The sequence below is a fragment of the Colletotrichum acutatum genome (assembly GCF_030867785.1).
Source record: "Colletotrichum acutatum strain CBS 112980 chromosome Unknown BDZ83scaffold_110, whole genome shotgun sequence".
In the NCBI taxonomy this organism is placed as follows: Eukaryota; Fungi; Ascomycota; class Sordariomycetes; order Glomerellales; family Glomerellaceae; genus Colletotrichum; species Colletotrichum acutatum.
The window spans coordinates 25,205-38,717 of record NW_026849104.1 but is presented as its reverse complement, the minus strand read 5'-3'; the positions used below and the strand labels follow the sequence as shown (position 1 = coordinate 38,717).

General features: G+C 53.9%; 4 protein-coding genes and 1 non-coding gene across 5 annotated transcripts; 4 read left to right on the top strand and 1 right to left on the bottom strand.

Annotated features, from left to right (window-relative positions):
* Positions 1-799: 799 nt before the first annotated feature.
* On the top strand, positions 800-1,898 carry BDZ83DRAFT_586941 (tyrosine phosphatase; the record flags this gene model as incomplete). Its single annotated transcript, XM_060505991.1, has 3 exons — positions 800-1,296; positions 1,353-1,545; positions 1,602-1,898. 3 exons carry the CDS (start codon positions 800-802, stop codon positions 1,896-1,898), a joined length of 987 nt encoding a protein of 328 aa, XP_060360774.1.
* Positions 1,899-2,496: 598 nt separating this feature from the next.
* Positions 2,497-3,643, bottom strand: BDZ83DRAFT_634112 (uncharacterized protein). The gene is made up of 2 exons (XM_060509074.1): positions 3,406-3,643; positions 2,497-3,345 (listed from the first exon to the last, which is right to left on the bottom strand). The coding sequence occupies exons 1-2, from the start codon at positions 3,479-3,481 to the stop codon at positions 2,984-2,986; spliced, it is 438 nt and encodes a 145-aa protein (XP_060360773.1). The 5' UTR covers positions 3,482-3,643; the 3' UTR covers positions 2,497-2,983.
* Positions 3,644-4,237: 594 nt separating this feature from the next.
* On the top strand, positions 4,238-6,017 carry BDZ83DRAFT_655386 (uncharacterized protein; the record flags this gene model as incomplete). Its single annotated transcript, XM_060510796.1, has 3 exons — positions 4,238-4,775; positions 4,830-5,358; positions 5,954-6,017. The coding sequence occupies 3 exons, from the start codon at positions 4,238-4,240 to the stop codon at positions 6,015-6,017; spliced, it is 1,131 nt and encodes a 376-aa protein (XP_060360772.1).
* On the top strand, positions 5,995-6,068 carry BDZ83DRAFT_t249. Its single transcript has one exon. It is a non-coding gene; the product is annotated as a tRNA-Asn (tRNA).
* Positions 6,069-9,984: 3,916 nt separating this feature from the next.
* On the top strand, positions 9,985-13,229 carry BDZ83DRAFT_37479 (uncharacterized protein). The gene has a single exon (XM_060502671.1). The coding sequence runs from the start codon at positions 10,116-10,118 to the stop codon at positions 12,885-12,887; it is 2,772 nt and encodes a 923-aa protein (XP_060360771.1). The 5' UTR covers positions 9,985-10,115; the 3' UTR covers positions 12,888-13,229.
* Positions 13,230-13,513: the final 284 nt, after the last annotated feature.

Genomic DNA, 13,513 nt, shown 5'->3' with positions numbered 1-13,513 from the left:
GATGCCAGTAGAAGAAGAAAAAGGTACGTAGCAGCAGGCCTTCCCCGTCATTCACCTCTGGGTTCCTTGCGCGGGCAGTCAGGGCAGGCAGGCTCAGAGGTACCTTTTCACCAAGGCCTCGGCCTAGGTGTACTTCAGCCTCCTCCACCGCACCCACGTCCCACCCACCTCACGCACCACACCGCGGACCATTCATTCAACCCATCCCACACATTACGATGCTCATTTACTAACCCGCTCCTCCCGCGCGCACCCAGGGTCCTCTTCCTTTTCCTACCTATGCCTCACTTCTACAACCAATACCAATCAACTATCTAAACAACCCCTCGAACGCTCTTCATTTGTCTCTCTCTCGCTTGCACAGCTGGGATTCCCAAATTCGTCACCGAGACCTTGCGAAAACGAACCGTCGCCTACGCCTGCGACACCACCAACAAGACTATCTTACCCGCGATTCACGACAAGATGGACCTCAATTTCCAACTTGCCGCCCGTCAGATTTCTGCCTGTGCTCTTTAGAGACACGCAAAGGGACATCTTTCAACATTGCCTCTTGTCCCACGGGAGGAAAAACACCGTTGCACGCTTTTCAACACTCCTCAAAAATTAACTACCAATCGACAACACGTACCGCTTCGCTCACACGACCTCTTACCCTTTCCTTACCTTTCTCCGAAACCCTGAACTTTACTACCCACGAACCCCAGAAGATATAAGTACTGCGACGCCCGTGAACAGTCACGCGATCAAGCTCACTCCACGATCACTCCACCCACGACTTACACCAGTACCCCATACCATGGCTGGTGCCGTGGTCTCAAAACGAAGTGCGAGACAGTTCTTCGAAGACGAAGGTGGTCATCCCGCAGAACATCCTACCTACCATCCCGCGAGACGCAACTCCAAGCAAGACGATCCCATCCCTGTTGAGATGGCCGACAAATACCAAATCAAGGGCCCTTCGCGGCAAGGATCGCGCGAGTCCGTAGCTGGCTCCGACTCTACGCTGGAGGGTTCTATACAGAAGCAGATCATGAAGGCGATTGAAGACGATTCTCAAACTGTCGCCATCGTTGGAGAGAAGACGTTGGCCAGGCGCGAGGATGGACTTCTCAAAGTCAACGACCAGGCGAAATCGCCCCTAGGCTCACCGATGTCGCCTGGCATTGAGCGAGTCTTGCCTATTGATGGACGACCCATCAACTTTGGCGTTGTTGTCCCCGGAGTCTATCGAAGCAGCTATCCCAAGCCTGAAGACTTTGGCTTCATCCGCAATCTTGGTCTCAAATCAATTGTGTAAGTCACCACAGGGTTCCATTATCCCCAGAGGCCGTTTCTAACATTGCTCTTAGTACCCTTGTTCAAAAGGATGACGTCGATGAACCTTACACTGCTTTCATGTCAAGCAACGGTATTCGTCACCACGTCTTTAATATGAAGGGTACCAAGAAGGAGGCCATTCCCATTCGCACAATGAAGTCAATCTTGCGACTTGTTCTAAACCGAGAGCACCACCCCCTGCTCATTCATTGCAACCATGGCAAGGTATGTCTACAACACCAGACAATTTTGGTATCGTTCGCCCACTAACATGACTATAGCATCGCACTGGCTGTGTCGTTGGGGTGGTCCGCAAGGTGACCGGCTGGGAGCTCAACACCATTGTCGATGAGTATCGGTCATACGCTGAGCCCAAGATCAGAGACTGTGATGTTAAGTACCTCACCGACTTTGATCTCTCGGATCTTTCCAACCTGTTCGTCCACGAAGCGAATATGCGGTTTCGGATCCGGCACTTTATGAGAGTGACGCTGTTCACTGTCTTTGTCGTCTTCGTCTGGTTCATTTCGGGGCATAGAATGCAGACGACAGCCAGACGCGTCAAAGAAGTGAAGTAATTGACCCTGTCGCGGATGTTACAGACTCTAGCGTTTCTGCATAATGCTTGGCATTGGGCGGATCTTGGCCGAAGTCAGAACTTGGTGGAGCGCAGCGCAGCATGGTACAGCACTCTAGAAGAAAACTGGAGACTGTTACCCAGCAACTACACCCTACACAAAGACAGAAGAAGACTACAGATCGATGATGAAAGAGAGGGGAGAAGGCTGTTACAGCACTGGTGAGAGGAAGATCGACGATATGAGTCGAAGTACATGAAACGGGACAGAAGAATGAGGACACACAAAAAGTTTGGTACATTGGGACTGCCGCCCTCAAAGATGCAGCACAGACTGCCTGGGCTGGACCGGCTTCCTTCATTTTTTCCTTTGTATGGATAGACAGAATACTGGGGACTCATCAAGAGCTGAGATGTCTCCTTTTGGCGTTAATTCGAGACTTGGGAGGTCATCGACAATGGCATTTCATCACGTACAGGCTTTGTTTTTTTCCTGCCTTTCTGTTGTATTGTATTACTACCTTGGTAGGGTAGTCTGGATAGTTGACCATTTTGGGAGGTTATGACCTTTCTGCAAACGTAATCAACTCAAGTCAACATGACTGATTTCTACATGGTTGAAATTTGTGTACATGTTATTTTACAAACTCGGTCTACCCGTAAAGTGACCGTTTCTCTGTCTCCACGCTTGCTATTTCCGTGTGTAAGCATTAATTACCCCAAGCGTTTATCGAGAACATTGCATGTGTGTATGTCGATCCATCCCCAGACGCTGCCGTTTCGCGTAACGACGTTTCGTCTCATGACTCGATGTATCTTACTATCCTATCAGACTTCTCCCATAATCGTACAATAATCCTTACAATCGATACTATTAACGTCTACGTTGGCTTGGCATTCCGTGTTTCTTCAGACAACTCGAGCCGAGCCAAGACCACCACCTGACAGGAGAGTGGCAGCACTCCCCCGGCAGAGACCATACGGAAGAGCATCATGCCCTCTTTGAACATGATCTGCCTTGAGTCTTCTCTCTCTTCGTCTGGCAACTCTCTAAAATATCTCTCTTTCTGTCTTCCTTTCTCTCTATCATGACTCCCCGCCCCAGCGATTCCTCTCTTTCCTCTCCACCTCGTCCTTCTTCCGATCGCCATTGGCATACACCCACGCGCCGGCAGCAGAGTTGGCAAAGCCCATACCTATGGCGGTGCCGCGGACGAGGCCGCGGGCGGTGAACTTGCTCCGCAGAGGTTGGCGGCGGCGCAGGGCGAGGAGGGCGTAGAGGCCCGAGAGGGCGCAGGTGAAGCCCGCGCTGTCGGTGGGGAAGCCGGCGAGATTGACGTAGCTGCTGAAGAGGAGGGCGGGCGCGAAGGAGGCCGGGAGGATCTTGAGGGGCCGGCCGTGGAGGGCGCCGATTAGGATGGCGTGGATTGCGGGCGGGAGGGGGTTTGCTGAAGAGTGTTAGTGGGGGGCAGGCTGAATGGGGATGTTCTCAAGGTAGATGTGCGTACTGCCGTAGTCGTGGATTTTGCTGAAGACTGATGACTTGACGTCTTCCGTGTCTGGGAGGCCGTTTTCGGACGCCATTGTCGTTGGAGGATCTGGGATTATGGCGACCGCAAGATTGAGCTGATTCCGCGGGAGGAGAGAGGAAAGGATATCGTCACTGATTTTTTGGAGTCGCAGCAGGGACCTTTACTTCATGGTCCTAAGGTACCTTAGCTCATTCCCGTATTAGTGACATTCGTTATCGATAAGAGGAGACCCTGCTCGGATGAGTCAGCTGAGCCGCATACCCAATCAGCTGGTCAGTGGTTCCGGGGCGTCGGGCGAGTCTCTCAATTTCGACCCCCATCGAGTGGATTGGAACTTGGTACAGTGTCTTGTTCCCCCCATGTTGGCTGGAACTCTTGCGACCTTGGTCTACATTTCTTTCTCTTTCGCAAGACAGTCACGCGATTCCTTCCGGTGAAAACACAAGATCGTTCGCCACTTTCCGGGCTCATTGACGACAGAGTCCCGAGTCAGCGAGCTGTTTGCTGCACCTGGTGCGGGGGAGCATCGCATCAGTAACGTGGGCTCTTAGCCTTGCATCGCCTATCTTGCCAGATTGGCAAAACCCATCAACGCAACATCGTACCCTCCAACGACTGCGCGCACCCACGGCCGCGACGGTTCCCGATTCGCCCTGCACACATTTTGTGTGCTTCCATACCAAATACCGTCAATCGCAATCAATAACCTGATTCCGATCATCCGATAGACGACTACCTCGATTTTGCCCCGGCAACCACATTACCATACCAGGAAAAAACACCAAACACAAACATACACAGCAAGACCATGCCGAGCGCAACAGCCTCGGGCGCCGACTCAGGCGGCGGCGCCCGCAACCGCGAGCACAACCAGGGCAACCAGGCCCGCGCCTACACGGTCGATCAGAAAGCCGCCGTCCTGCGGATCCGGAAATGCTCGCCGACGGCCTTTTACGACATCCTCGGCCTCGAGGAGGTGAAGACGACGGTGACGGAGAGCGAGATCAAGAAGGCGTACCGCAAGCAGTCGCTCCTGACTCACCCGGACAAGAACGGCCACGAGCACGCCGATGAGGCCTTCAAGATGGTCAGCCGCGCTTTTAGCGTGCTGGGCGACAAGGAGAAGCGCGAAAAGTTTGACCGGTTCGGCACGGATCCCGATTCGAGATTTGGACAGGCACAGGCGCAGAATCCGTTTAGCGGTTTCGGTAGGCGGCAGGGCGGCGGAGGGGGAGGAGGAGGTGGTGGCGGTGGTGGTGGTGGGATGGAGGAGATGACGCCTGAGGAGATGTTCCAGCGCTTCTTTGGCGGTGGTGGGTTTGGTGGTGGACCTTTCGGAGGTGGAGGTAAGAATGAACTATCTCGAGAGACTGGGCGATGGAACTAATGATGGTGCGCAGGTTTCGATACGGGACCTCAGTTCGTTTTCAACTTTGGTGGCGGCCCGGGCTTCAGGGTACACCAGTTCGGCGGAGCGCGGCCGCGGAGGAGACCGCGCGAGGCGACGGAGCAAGAAGGCGGTGGGCTCTCGACGCTCATGGGCCTGCTCCCGATCCTGCTCCTCTTTGTCTTCCCGCTCATCTCGAGCCTCTTCAGCGGCGGCGGCCCCGCGACGCCGAGCATCGTCTACGACAACCCCAAGGGCGCCTATACGCTGGGGCGGACGACGCCCAAGCTCAACGTCAAGTACTTTGTGAACCCTAAGGAGGTTGAGTCGTTTTCCAAGGGGAAGCTCAGTCAGCTGGACCAGACGGCGGAGAACAACCTGGTCAGGACGCTGCGGTTCGAGTGCGAGAACGAGATGATGGCGAGGCAGCGGATGTACGATGCGGCGAGCGGGTGGTTCTTCCAGGACCCGGATAAAATGCGTAGGGCGGACGAGTTTGAGATGCCTTCGTGTAAGAGACTGGAGACGTTCCGCGTGGGGAGGTAATTAATGCGTTTGGGGGTCTGTCTGGTGATTACAATTTGAAGAGGAATAGAGCGGATGAGAGAGAGAGAGAGAGAGAGAGAGAGGGAGGGAGGCAAAGGCTTTGTATGAAATGGAAAGAGAGCTCGGAGAAGCTGAGAGACGCGTCCGGTTCACTTTTCTCTGTTTGGCGTTTTCTGGGGAGAACTCTTTGAGACTCATAGCATTGTTGGGAAACTCCGCGTCGGGCATTTTCTTTCCGCCTTTGGTCCCCTTTTTTCCCTTCTGTCGTCCTTGTGATGCAGATGCAGTATTCTTCTCATATCCTCTTTCCCCTCTCCACGCCCTGATATGCCTTTTCTGTCTTCTCGCCCTACTACCCTCCCATTGAGGATCAAGAATCGACATGTTCCCTGGACCTTTATGGTTACAGCCTTTCTCTTTTTCTCCATTTACCCCATGTCTGGTATGTCCCACACCTTTTGAAGTGGAGGTCCCCTTCTTGAAGTGATCCACAGCCCCAAACTTCGCCTAAGTCGGTCGGCGTCGGCCCTCTGCTGCCCACAGACACACACGAGGTGTTGGAATCATTTCTTAACCCCCACAGCATCGTAGGACCCTCAACCAGGAGCTCCAGCAAGCTTCCTTCTCAACTATCCCCGATGGCACAATTGGCTAGCGCGTCAGACTGTTAATCTGGAGGTTGGTGGTTCGAGCCCACCTCGGGGAGTTATTCAGTGGTTGGAATCCACAGCTGCAGTTGAGAACTGTTCTTTTGCTCTTTTTTTCCCTTGTTTTGCTCTGGTTTCGTGCCTAGGTGGTTCAGGCTGGGTGGTCATGTCAAAAATTTGCCCAAAATGAGGCATTTGGTTGGGTTGAAGCTACCACCTTGTCTTGCTGCGGGACTTGCATCTTTTTTGGGGTGGCTATGTCGATGATGATGTCCTGATTGCTGTGAATAAGTAAGTTGCTTCGAGTTGTTAGAAACCTCACCTAATCTTTAGCAAAATGTTGCCTTAAACGTGCTGTGAGATAACGAGATACCTCTATGGAAAGGCATTTCAGGATTATTTTATTCCGGCATTCCAGTTGGCGATATGGTGCACCTTTCTGAGCTGCAAGTCGGAGCCGTAGCGTGCGCGTCTTTTCTCTTTGTCTGTCTCTCATCATATCACATCACATCACATCCAAAGCACAGATCTAGAACCTTAAGAAAAAGATAGCGGGTTTATGATATCTGGATGCTTTTCCCGGAACTTAATTATGCGCCAGTGCTATAGCAGTTATACCTGAGAACCGCAGAGTAAGAAGAAGCTACTGCCGTTCTATTCATCTCTCACGGCGACGATGGAAGCGAAGGGAAACGTGATTCTTTTTGCTACTAGAACCTCCTGGGAGAGCAATATGCCTTGAGCGAGTTGAGGCGGTTGATTGGTCAATTTCTGAGAGTTTCTATTACGTCCGCAATACTTCCTATCTCAACCTTCCTTGAAGATTGAAGACAATTATCGAGTACATTTCCCGCCTCCCTTCCATTTTCGTTTTACAACTCTTTCTGATATATAATAGAATAACGTTTTGCGCAAGTTTTAGTTGGTCTCGTGACTCCTGCACCTCACAAGTCTCTAATCCTGACAGCCGTGGAGGGAGCGTGATGGGCTCAAAGGTGAATTCAGGCGCTGCGGAGGAGGGTAATTGTCGGGGTATGCCCAGTTATCAATGCTTGAAACGAGAGAAAGACCACTACTTTGTCAAGACTCGAAAGGAAAAAAGGTTTGTTCAAAGTTCAGAGTGTTATATGGAGGACTCAGTTGACTGGCTACTCCTTGCATTCCCAAGTCGGGACATTACTCAGGAGAGGGCATCTCCAGTTGATACTCTGTGGCTCATCTTGATGTCTCTGAGTAAGAATAAGAGATGAATTGATGCCAAGCCTGATGGAAGGATGGAAAGGTGTCACGATGAAAGAACTTTTGTAATTTGGCGTGTCCGAGTAAGCAAAAGGAGGCAGACGCATCAAACTCTCCCCATCTAGCGTCAAACCGTCCCATGCGGCCACGAACGGGCTCTATGGGGCATGTTCGAGAGAGATGCAGTGCCGAGGGAAGAGTGGAATTAGAGTGGAGGTGAGATCGGAAATCGAGACAAAATCGAGCGACATTGATTTCGGGAACAAGGTTCACAGGCTTAAACAATGGTCGCAATGTTAGTCAAGCCACACATAATGCTCTGAACGAGATTCATGCTTCGAGGGGGGGCTCCTCTCATGTAGGCCTGCCGTGGCCTGCCTCGTCAATGGCAGAAAACCTAAGTAAGGAGGTTTTCAAAGCTGGAAGTACAGCGTCGGCGACTCCCATGGGTCATTAGGCCTCGTGGCAGCAGCCGGCGTGTCCCCCGTCTTTGACCCCGTCTTGAAACGGAGGCTCGGGCCTTGACGAGTTGCAAAAAGGGCTGAGGGTTGTATGAACTGTGGGCGGGCTGTATGCGCGTATACAAGCCTCCGAGCGAACATAGCTTTGACACTAACAGATGAGGCGTCACCACCCAAGGGCTTGCTGTTAAGGCATTGTGGGCATTCACACAGCTAGACGGCGGAGGCTTTGGTGTTGTACGGAGAGGCGGGGTCTGTCCCTGTCCGGTAGAGTCACGGGCACGGAGCACCGGACGGCGGGCTGCGTCATTGCGCGGGGAGCACCCATGGGAAAGATGGAGACTGAGGAGTACGTACCGTCTAGTGTGTGTGGCTGAAGCTGTAGACGCCACATCTCTACCCCACTAGGCAACGGTGCGGCCATCTCTTACCAAGGGTATCGTTTCTTGCTTTTTTCTATTTTCCACCCGTCGTCTCTGGATGTTCCATGATGATTGATTCAATCTGGTCTCGGCCGTCTGCGTCAAGCTGTAGATGTAGGTATGGATGGACGAAGATGGTTCTTTCTTTTGCTGCCCAGTCGCATCTCGGTATCGCAATGTCGTCCACTGAGCATCAGACAGCGGGCGGGTGGCTGGCGGTGGTGTATTGCGCGCGTGCTTATCGAGTGGACGCGCAAGCTTTCGGCGACAGGCTGTGCCATCTTACCCGATAGCTTTGTATTGATTGACGTGAAAGTATCGAGGACAGCTGCAAATGGTTCATAGCCATTGTCGTCGTCACCATGCGTGTACCGAAATTCGCCATGTCCGCTAAAGAATCCCCATGTGTACGAAATGGCGTTTGTCTTATCTTTCATTGATGATAGCCATTGGCCCGTGGTACTTTGGTCCTATGCGAGCAACGATGCTTTGCTGTGTTGTAGTAGGTAGGTCTCATATGATTCCTGCATGTATGCTGTTGCCTGGCGATTCCGCTTTGCGTAGTCGGTAGACGACTCGAAAGTGTATCCAAGGATATTCCCACAGGGCGACGTCTTGCCAGGGCCAGTCAATGAGCATGGTGGAATTGCCGCTGGCTCTTTGCCGCAGGTGTCTGTCTTCCTACCACGCCTTCAGCGCTCTACAGACTGCGAGAGAGCTTCTGGTGGCAGCTGCGGTACCCTGTCCGCGTAACTCGAGGTGCTTGTGCCGCGCCGGGTCTGCGTCCAGGGGCCCACTTGGTCGTGCCGCAGCGGAGAGGCGATGGTACGGAGTTGGTGGTGAAGCAAGGCGGATGGTGTTGAGGGTTGGTCCCATGCGTGCATGCCTTGCTGAAAACACAGCATTAGAGATTCGAGGCAGCATTGGTAGGTGCTGAGGAGCATTTGTCCCAACTCTTGAGGCGTTCCATTGGTGTCTCTTCTATCTAGTCAAGTGACGTGCGAGATAAACCTGTCGGGTCCCATTTCTAAACGTCGAAGTGCAGTGATGGGGAGGAGGTCGGCGGGAAGAGTCTCTAGGTACGCAGTAGAAGAGATGGGGAATCCAGGACGAAAAAAGATGCCCAGTCAGCAGTACGTACCGTAATACGAAGCACCTACCTTCCAGAGTACCTTACCTCTTTAGGTACCTCAAGCTTGGAAGGAGGTGGTGGGGGATCTTGGGAGGAGCGAAACCTGAAAGTGTAAGGCGCACCGCCACTTGTGCATGCCCGCAACCCGCCAGCGTTGCGCCGTGTAAGGTACTTGCGTTCCGACGGGTTGCGTGGGCTTTCTCCGTTACGACGGTGCTGAGGTGTACGAATACCTTACAGTGCAGTGATGTTCCTGGTGTATTTGTCCAGTATCTGTACCAGCACAGGTACTTTACCAGGGCCACTGCTTGCCCGTTGCCGCCGCAGCTGCTGCAGGCTGGTCTTGGCTTCCATTGAGGTGCTCTTTTGGCTTCCCAGCAAGTTCCGTTCCAAGGTTCCTCGGACTCTCTTTCCTGCAACCTCCAGACATTTGGCTTCATCCTTTTCGGCAGCCCGACATTCACAGCATTCGGGATACACCGGGCTTCAAGAGCCTGCCGTTTGATTACCTATTCTACCTAACGGTTCCGGGATTGCCGTTGGTCGATTGTCTCTCGTTGGTTGCTGATTGCCTCCAGTGCAATAATTGAGAGGTTTCTATTCACAGCCCACTACGAATGACGACACCCACTGGAGCTTCAATCTCACCTTCACCCACGCCCTCATTCTCGCCCAGCCGCTTGCCGAACATCCTCAACCACACCTGCAGCTCTCCCAGCAGCGGATTTCCCCCCAAACCGAAGACTTTCTAATTTCGCATTGCTTCCATTTGCTTGCGACGAACGACAGCCCCCCTCACGAATTCATTCCGTTACGACCACCCAAGTCCGAGACCTCGGGACCCTCGTCGACATGGTTACTCGCAAGCCCGTTCCCAACGAGACCTCCCTCGACACCAACGCTGCTGCTCCACGAGTGGAAGACATGCGGAAGGAGCTCTGGAGCGCAACCGATTCTCCTTCCGACGTAGACAGTGTTTGGGACGATGCTCCGCAGCAAAGGGGCGCCGCTGCTCTGAACCAACAAACGATACCCCAAGACATTCCCGAATCTCTGAAGCCTGGCGGGGTCACGGCACAGGCCCCCGAGATGACCAACGGAGGATGGAATGACGTTGACGGCCATCCACCTCAAACCGCCGGCGAGACAAGAAGCGAGTCCAACGAGATCCCACTGGTATTACGGCCAGGAGCGCCACCTTCACGATCCGACACGAACCCGTTCAAGCGCAAGGAAGTCCGCGACGACTCAAATCCAACATCACCGCCCACCATTGGGACCCCGACGATGCCCCCGGCGCAGCCACTCTCGCAGATGAGCACCGGCGAGATCAGTAATAATCCATGGCAACCTGCCCTCGACCAGCATGCGCAGAGAGCTGCCGCCGCCAGCGCCCAGCAGTCTTTGCGTACTCAAAATAGCGGAGAGTCTGAGCGCGATGCATGGGCTGCAACACAAGAGCCAAAATTGCCCGCTATTTCGACATCTCCAGCACTGCTATCGCTCCCCTCAGAACCTACCTCACCGGCATGGGACGACTTGCCGGAGAATCAGAGCAAGAAACCACTAGAATTGCCAGTGGCATCGATTCCCAACGATGCCGCTGCAGACCAGGATGCCTGGAACGACGAAGGCGGACAGAACAAGGGCAAGGGAAAGGCTCCTGCCCCCGCGCCCGTTGTCCTTCCTCCTCCCACAGTCGAAGATGGGCCCATGGATGATTGGAACCTCATCGACGTCGAGCCGCCCGCTGGCCCTCCGCCGGGCAGATCGCAATTGCCAGACCAATCGCGCGATAGGCCCGATCAGGTCTCTGACGACAAAGTAGCGCCAGCATTGCCTCCTCGGAACGACGACGAAGAGCAACCTCCGCGCCAACCCCCACGCCCTGTGGACGGCAAGGCCGAAACATACCAGATCAAGAACGTCCGTTGGCACGATCATAGTACTGACAAGAACCCGCGAGTTTCGCCGATCCTCGTACAGAATGCCAACGGCCCCTGCCCTCTTCTTGCTTTGGTTAACGCGCTCACACTCACAACTCCGTCATCTCTATCAGAAACGGCCTTGATAGAGGTCCTCCGCTCTCGAGAGCAAATCAGTCTCGGGTACTTACTGGACGCTGTCGTCGACGAGCTGATGAGGCGAACGCAAGAAGCTTTGCCTGATGTATCCCAGTTGTATACCTTTCTGAAGGGTCTTCATACGGGAATGAACGTAAACCCACGTTTTGTTCCCACACCTGAAATCATCAAGGCCTTCAAGCGCACTTCCTTGACTCACTTGCACCCTACCGAACGCGACGATTTGATTCCCGGAACCTTCGAAGACACCCGAGAGATGGCACTCTATGCTGCTTTCGCCATCCCGCTTATCCATGGGTGGCTGCCCACTAAGAATGATCCGGCCTACCCTGCTTTTGAGCGCCAGGCGGCCTCATTTGAAGACGTACAGACGCTCCTCTTCCGAGACGAGGAGCTGCAGGAAAAGCTAGGAGAATTGACGGAAGAGGAGGAGCGGATATACTCAGACATACAGTCAATAAAGGCGTTTCTGGAGACTTCAGCTACGCAGTTGACGCCATCTGGACTTGAGGTTATCACGAAGGCCATGAAGCCCGGCTCTTTTGCCATCCTGTTTAGAAACGACCACTTTTCAACACTGTACCGGCACCCTGCGACACAGCAGCTCCTGGTCCTCGTCACCGACGCAGGATACGCCACCCACGACGAGATTGTTTGGGAATCCCTAGCCGACGTGAATGGCGAGCGCACGGAATACTATTCTGGTGATTTCAGAATCGTGGGCGGGGAGCAACCGCAAGGGAATTCTATGGGACAACCTACCTCGAGAAACAATGCCCAAAATCTACCGAGAATCGACACGAGTAGCGCCAATGAGGGAGGCTGGACTACTGTGCCCGGCCGCGGCAACAAGCACCTCGAGGCTCCGGCGCAAGGTGATGAAATGCCCCTGTCACCGAATCATGAGCAGGAGGATCGAGATCTCGCCCTCGCACTTCAGTTGCAGGAAGAGGAGGAACAACGCCATCGGGCAGAGCAGTCGGCTCGTCGGCGCGAGAGTCAGCTTAGCGAGCAGTATATCGAGCAACAAGCGCGACTGCAACAAGGGCCCACGACTAGACGTGCAGCCGATAGGCAGGCTGCCCGAACCGGTACCAGCGCACGCAGCAACAGCAATGGCAACTCAACTGCTTCTCGCGGCAGCCGTCGAAACTCTAGCACCAACGTTAGCGGTGCTGCGGTACCGCCCACGTCGGGCCGGCAGCCTGGGCAACCGCCTCAGATGGTGCGACCACTGGTTCCGCCGACGGTTCCTGCTCGTCGACAAGGCGTGAATCGGCCGGCTGACGAAGGCATGGATGATGCCCCGCCGACGTATGAGCAGGCGCAGGCGGCTGCCAAGTACGAACCACCTCCTGGACACCCTCATCATCATGCAAGCAGTCCTGTCAATCGACAAGGCAACGGGGGTGCTGGGCCGTCATTCCCGCTGTCTCCCTCGCGGCCAGGCATGGGCGGCGGTCGTGGGCGCGTACTGGGACCTGGCGGCGTTGTAGGAAGTTCGCAAGGAGGAAGGGAAAGGGATTGCATCGTAATGTGAGCGGAAGAAGCTTTGGTGCTTTTTATGATTGCGGCGTTTTCGTGTCATTTGAATTCTTGTGCAGAGCATGGACAGACTTCGACTCTGACAAGCAGGGTTGACAGAGCTTTTTGCTGCACAAACATTTCCTCTCAGCGGGCGGCGTTGGAAATTGTGGCTTTATAGGATTGATAGCTGATGAATGGAAGAAGAAGCATGATCATGTGGCTTACGCTGAAGACTTGAAGTTTTGGGAAGTACGTCAAGAAAATAGTGAGCTCTAGTTTTTGACATCTTCCTCAAGCTGTGGTGGAGGCTGCAAGGGGTAGCTGTAGCTGTACAGTACGGGATGCTCAGGGGAACCTCCCCGATTTGCAGAGGAGCTCTGGAAACCCCACCATTCGCTAAGGCTAATGGGGAAAGCGGTCTGGCAAGCCGTGGCTTCAACGCGTCGCAGGACCGAGACCCGGAGCTCCCGCCGTCAATTCTACCCAAGCTGCTTGATGTCATTGATTTTGTGTCGCACTTTCCACGTACAACATACGGTGGGGGACTTGAGAAGGAGGGAAAGCGCACCACACCACGATATCTCTCTAGGATTTTCTTGACTAATTCTACCTTACTCTCTGCTACTCTCTGCTACTCTC

Bases quoted from the DNA above. Each gene is read 5' to 3' on its own strand.
- BDZ83DRAFT_634112 (XM_060509074.1), bottom strand. From the start codon at position 3,481: ATGGCGTCCGAAAACGGCCTCCCAGACACGGAAGACGTCAAGTCATCA. The intron at 3,346-3,405 runs GTACGCACATCT...AACACTCTTCAG, and splicing joins CAAAATCCACGACTACGGCA to CAAACCCCCTCCCGCCCGCA.
- BDZ83DRAFT_37479 (XM_060502671.1), top strand. From the start codon at position 10,116: ATGGTTACTCGCAAGCCCGTTCCCAACGAGACCTCCCTCGACACCAAC.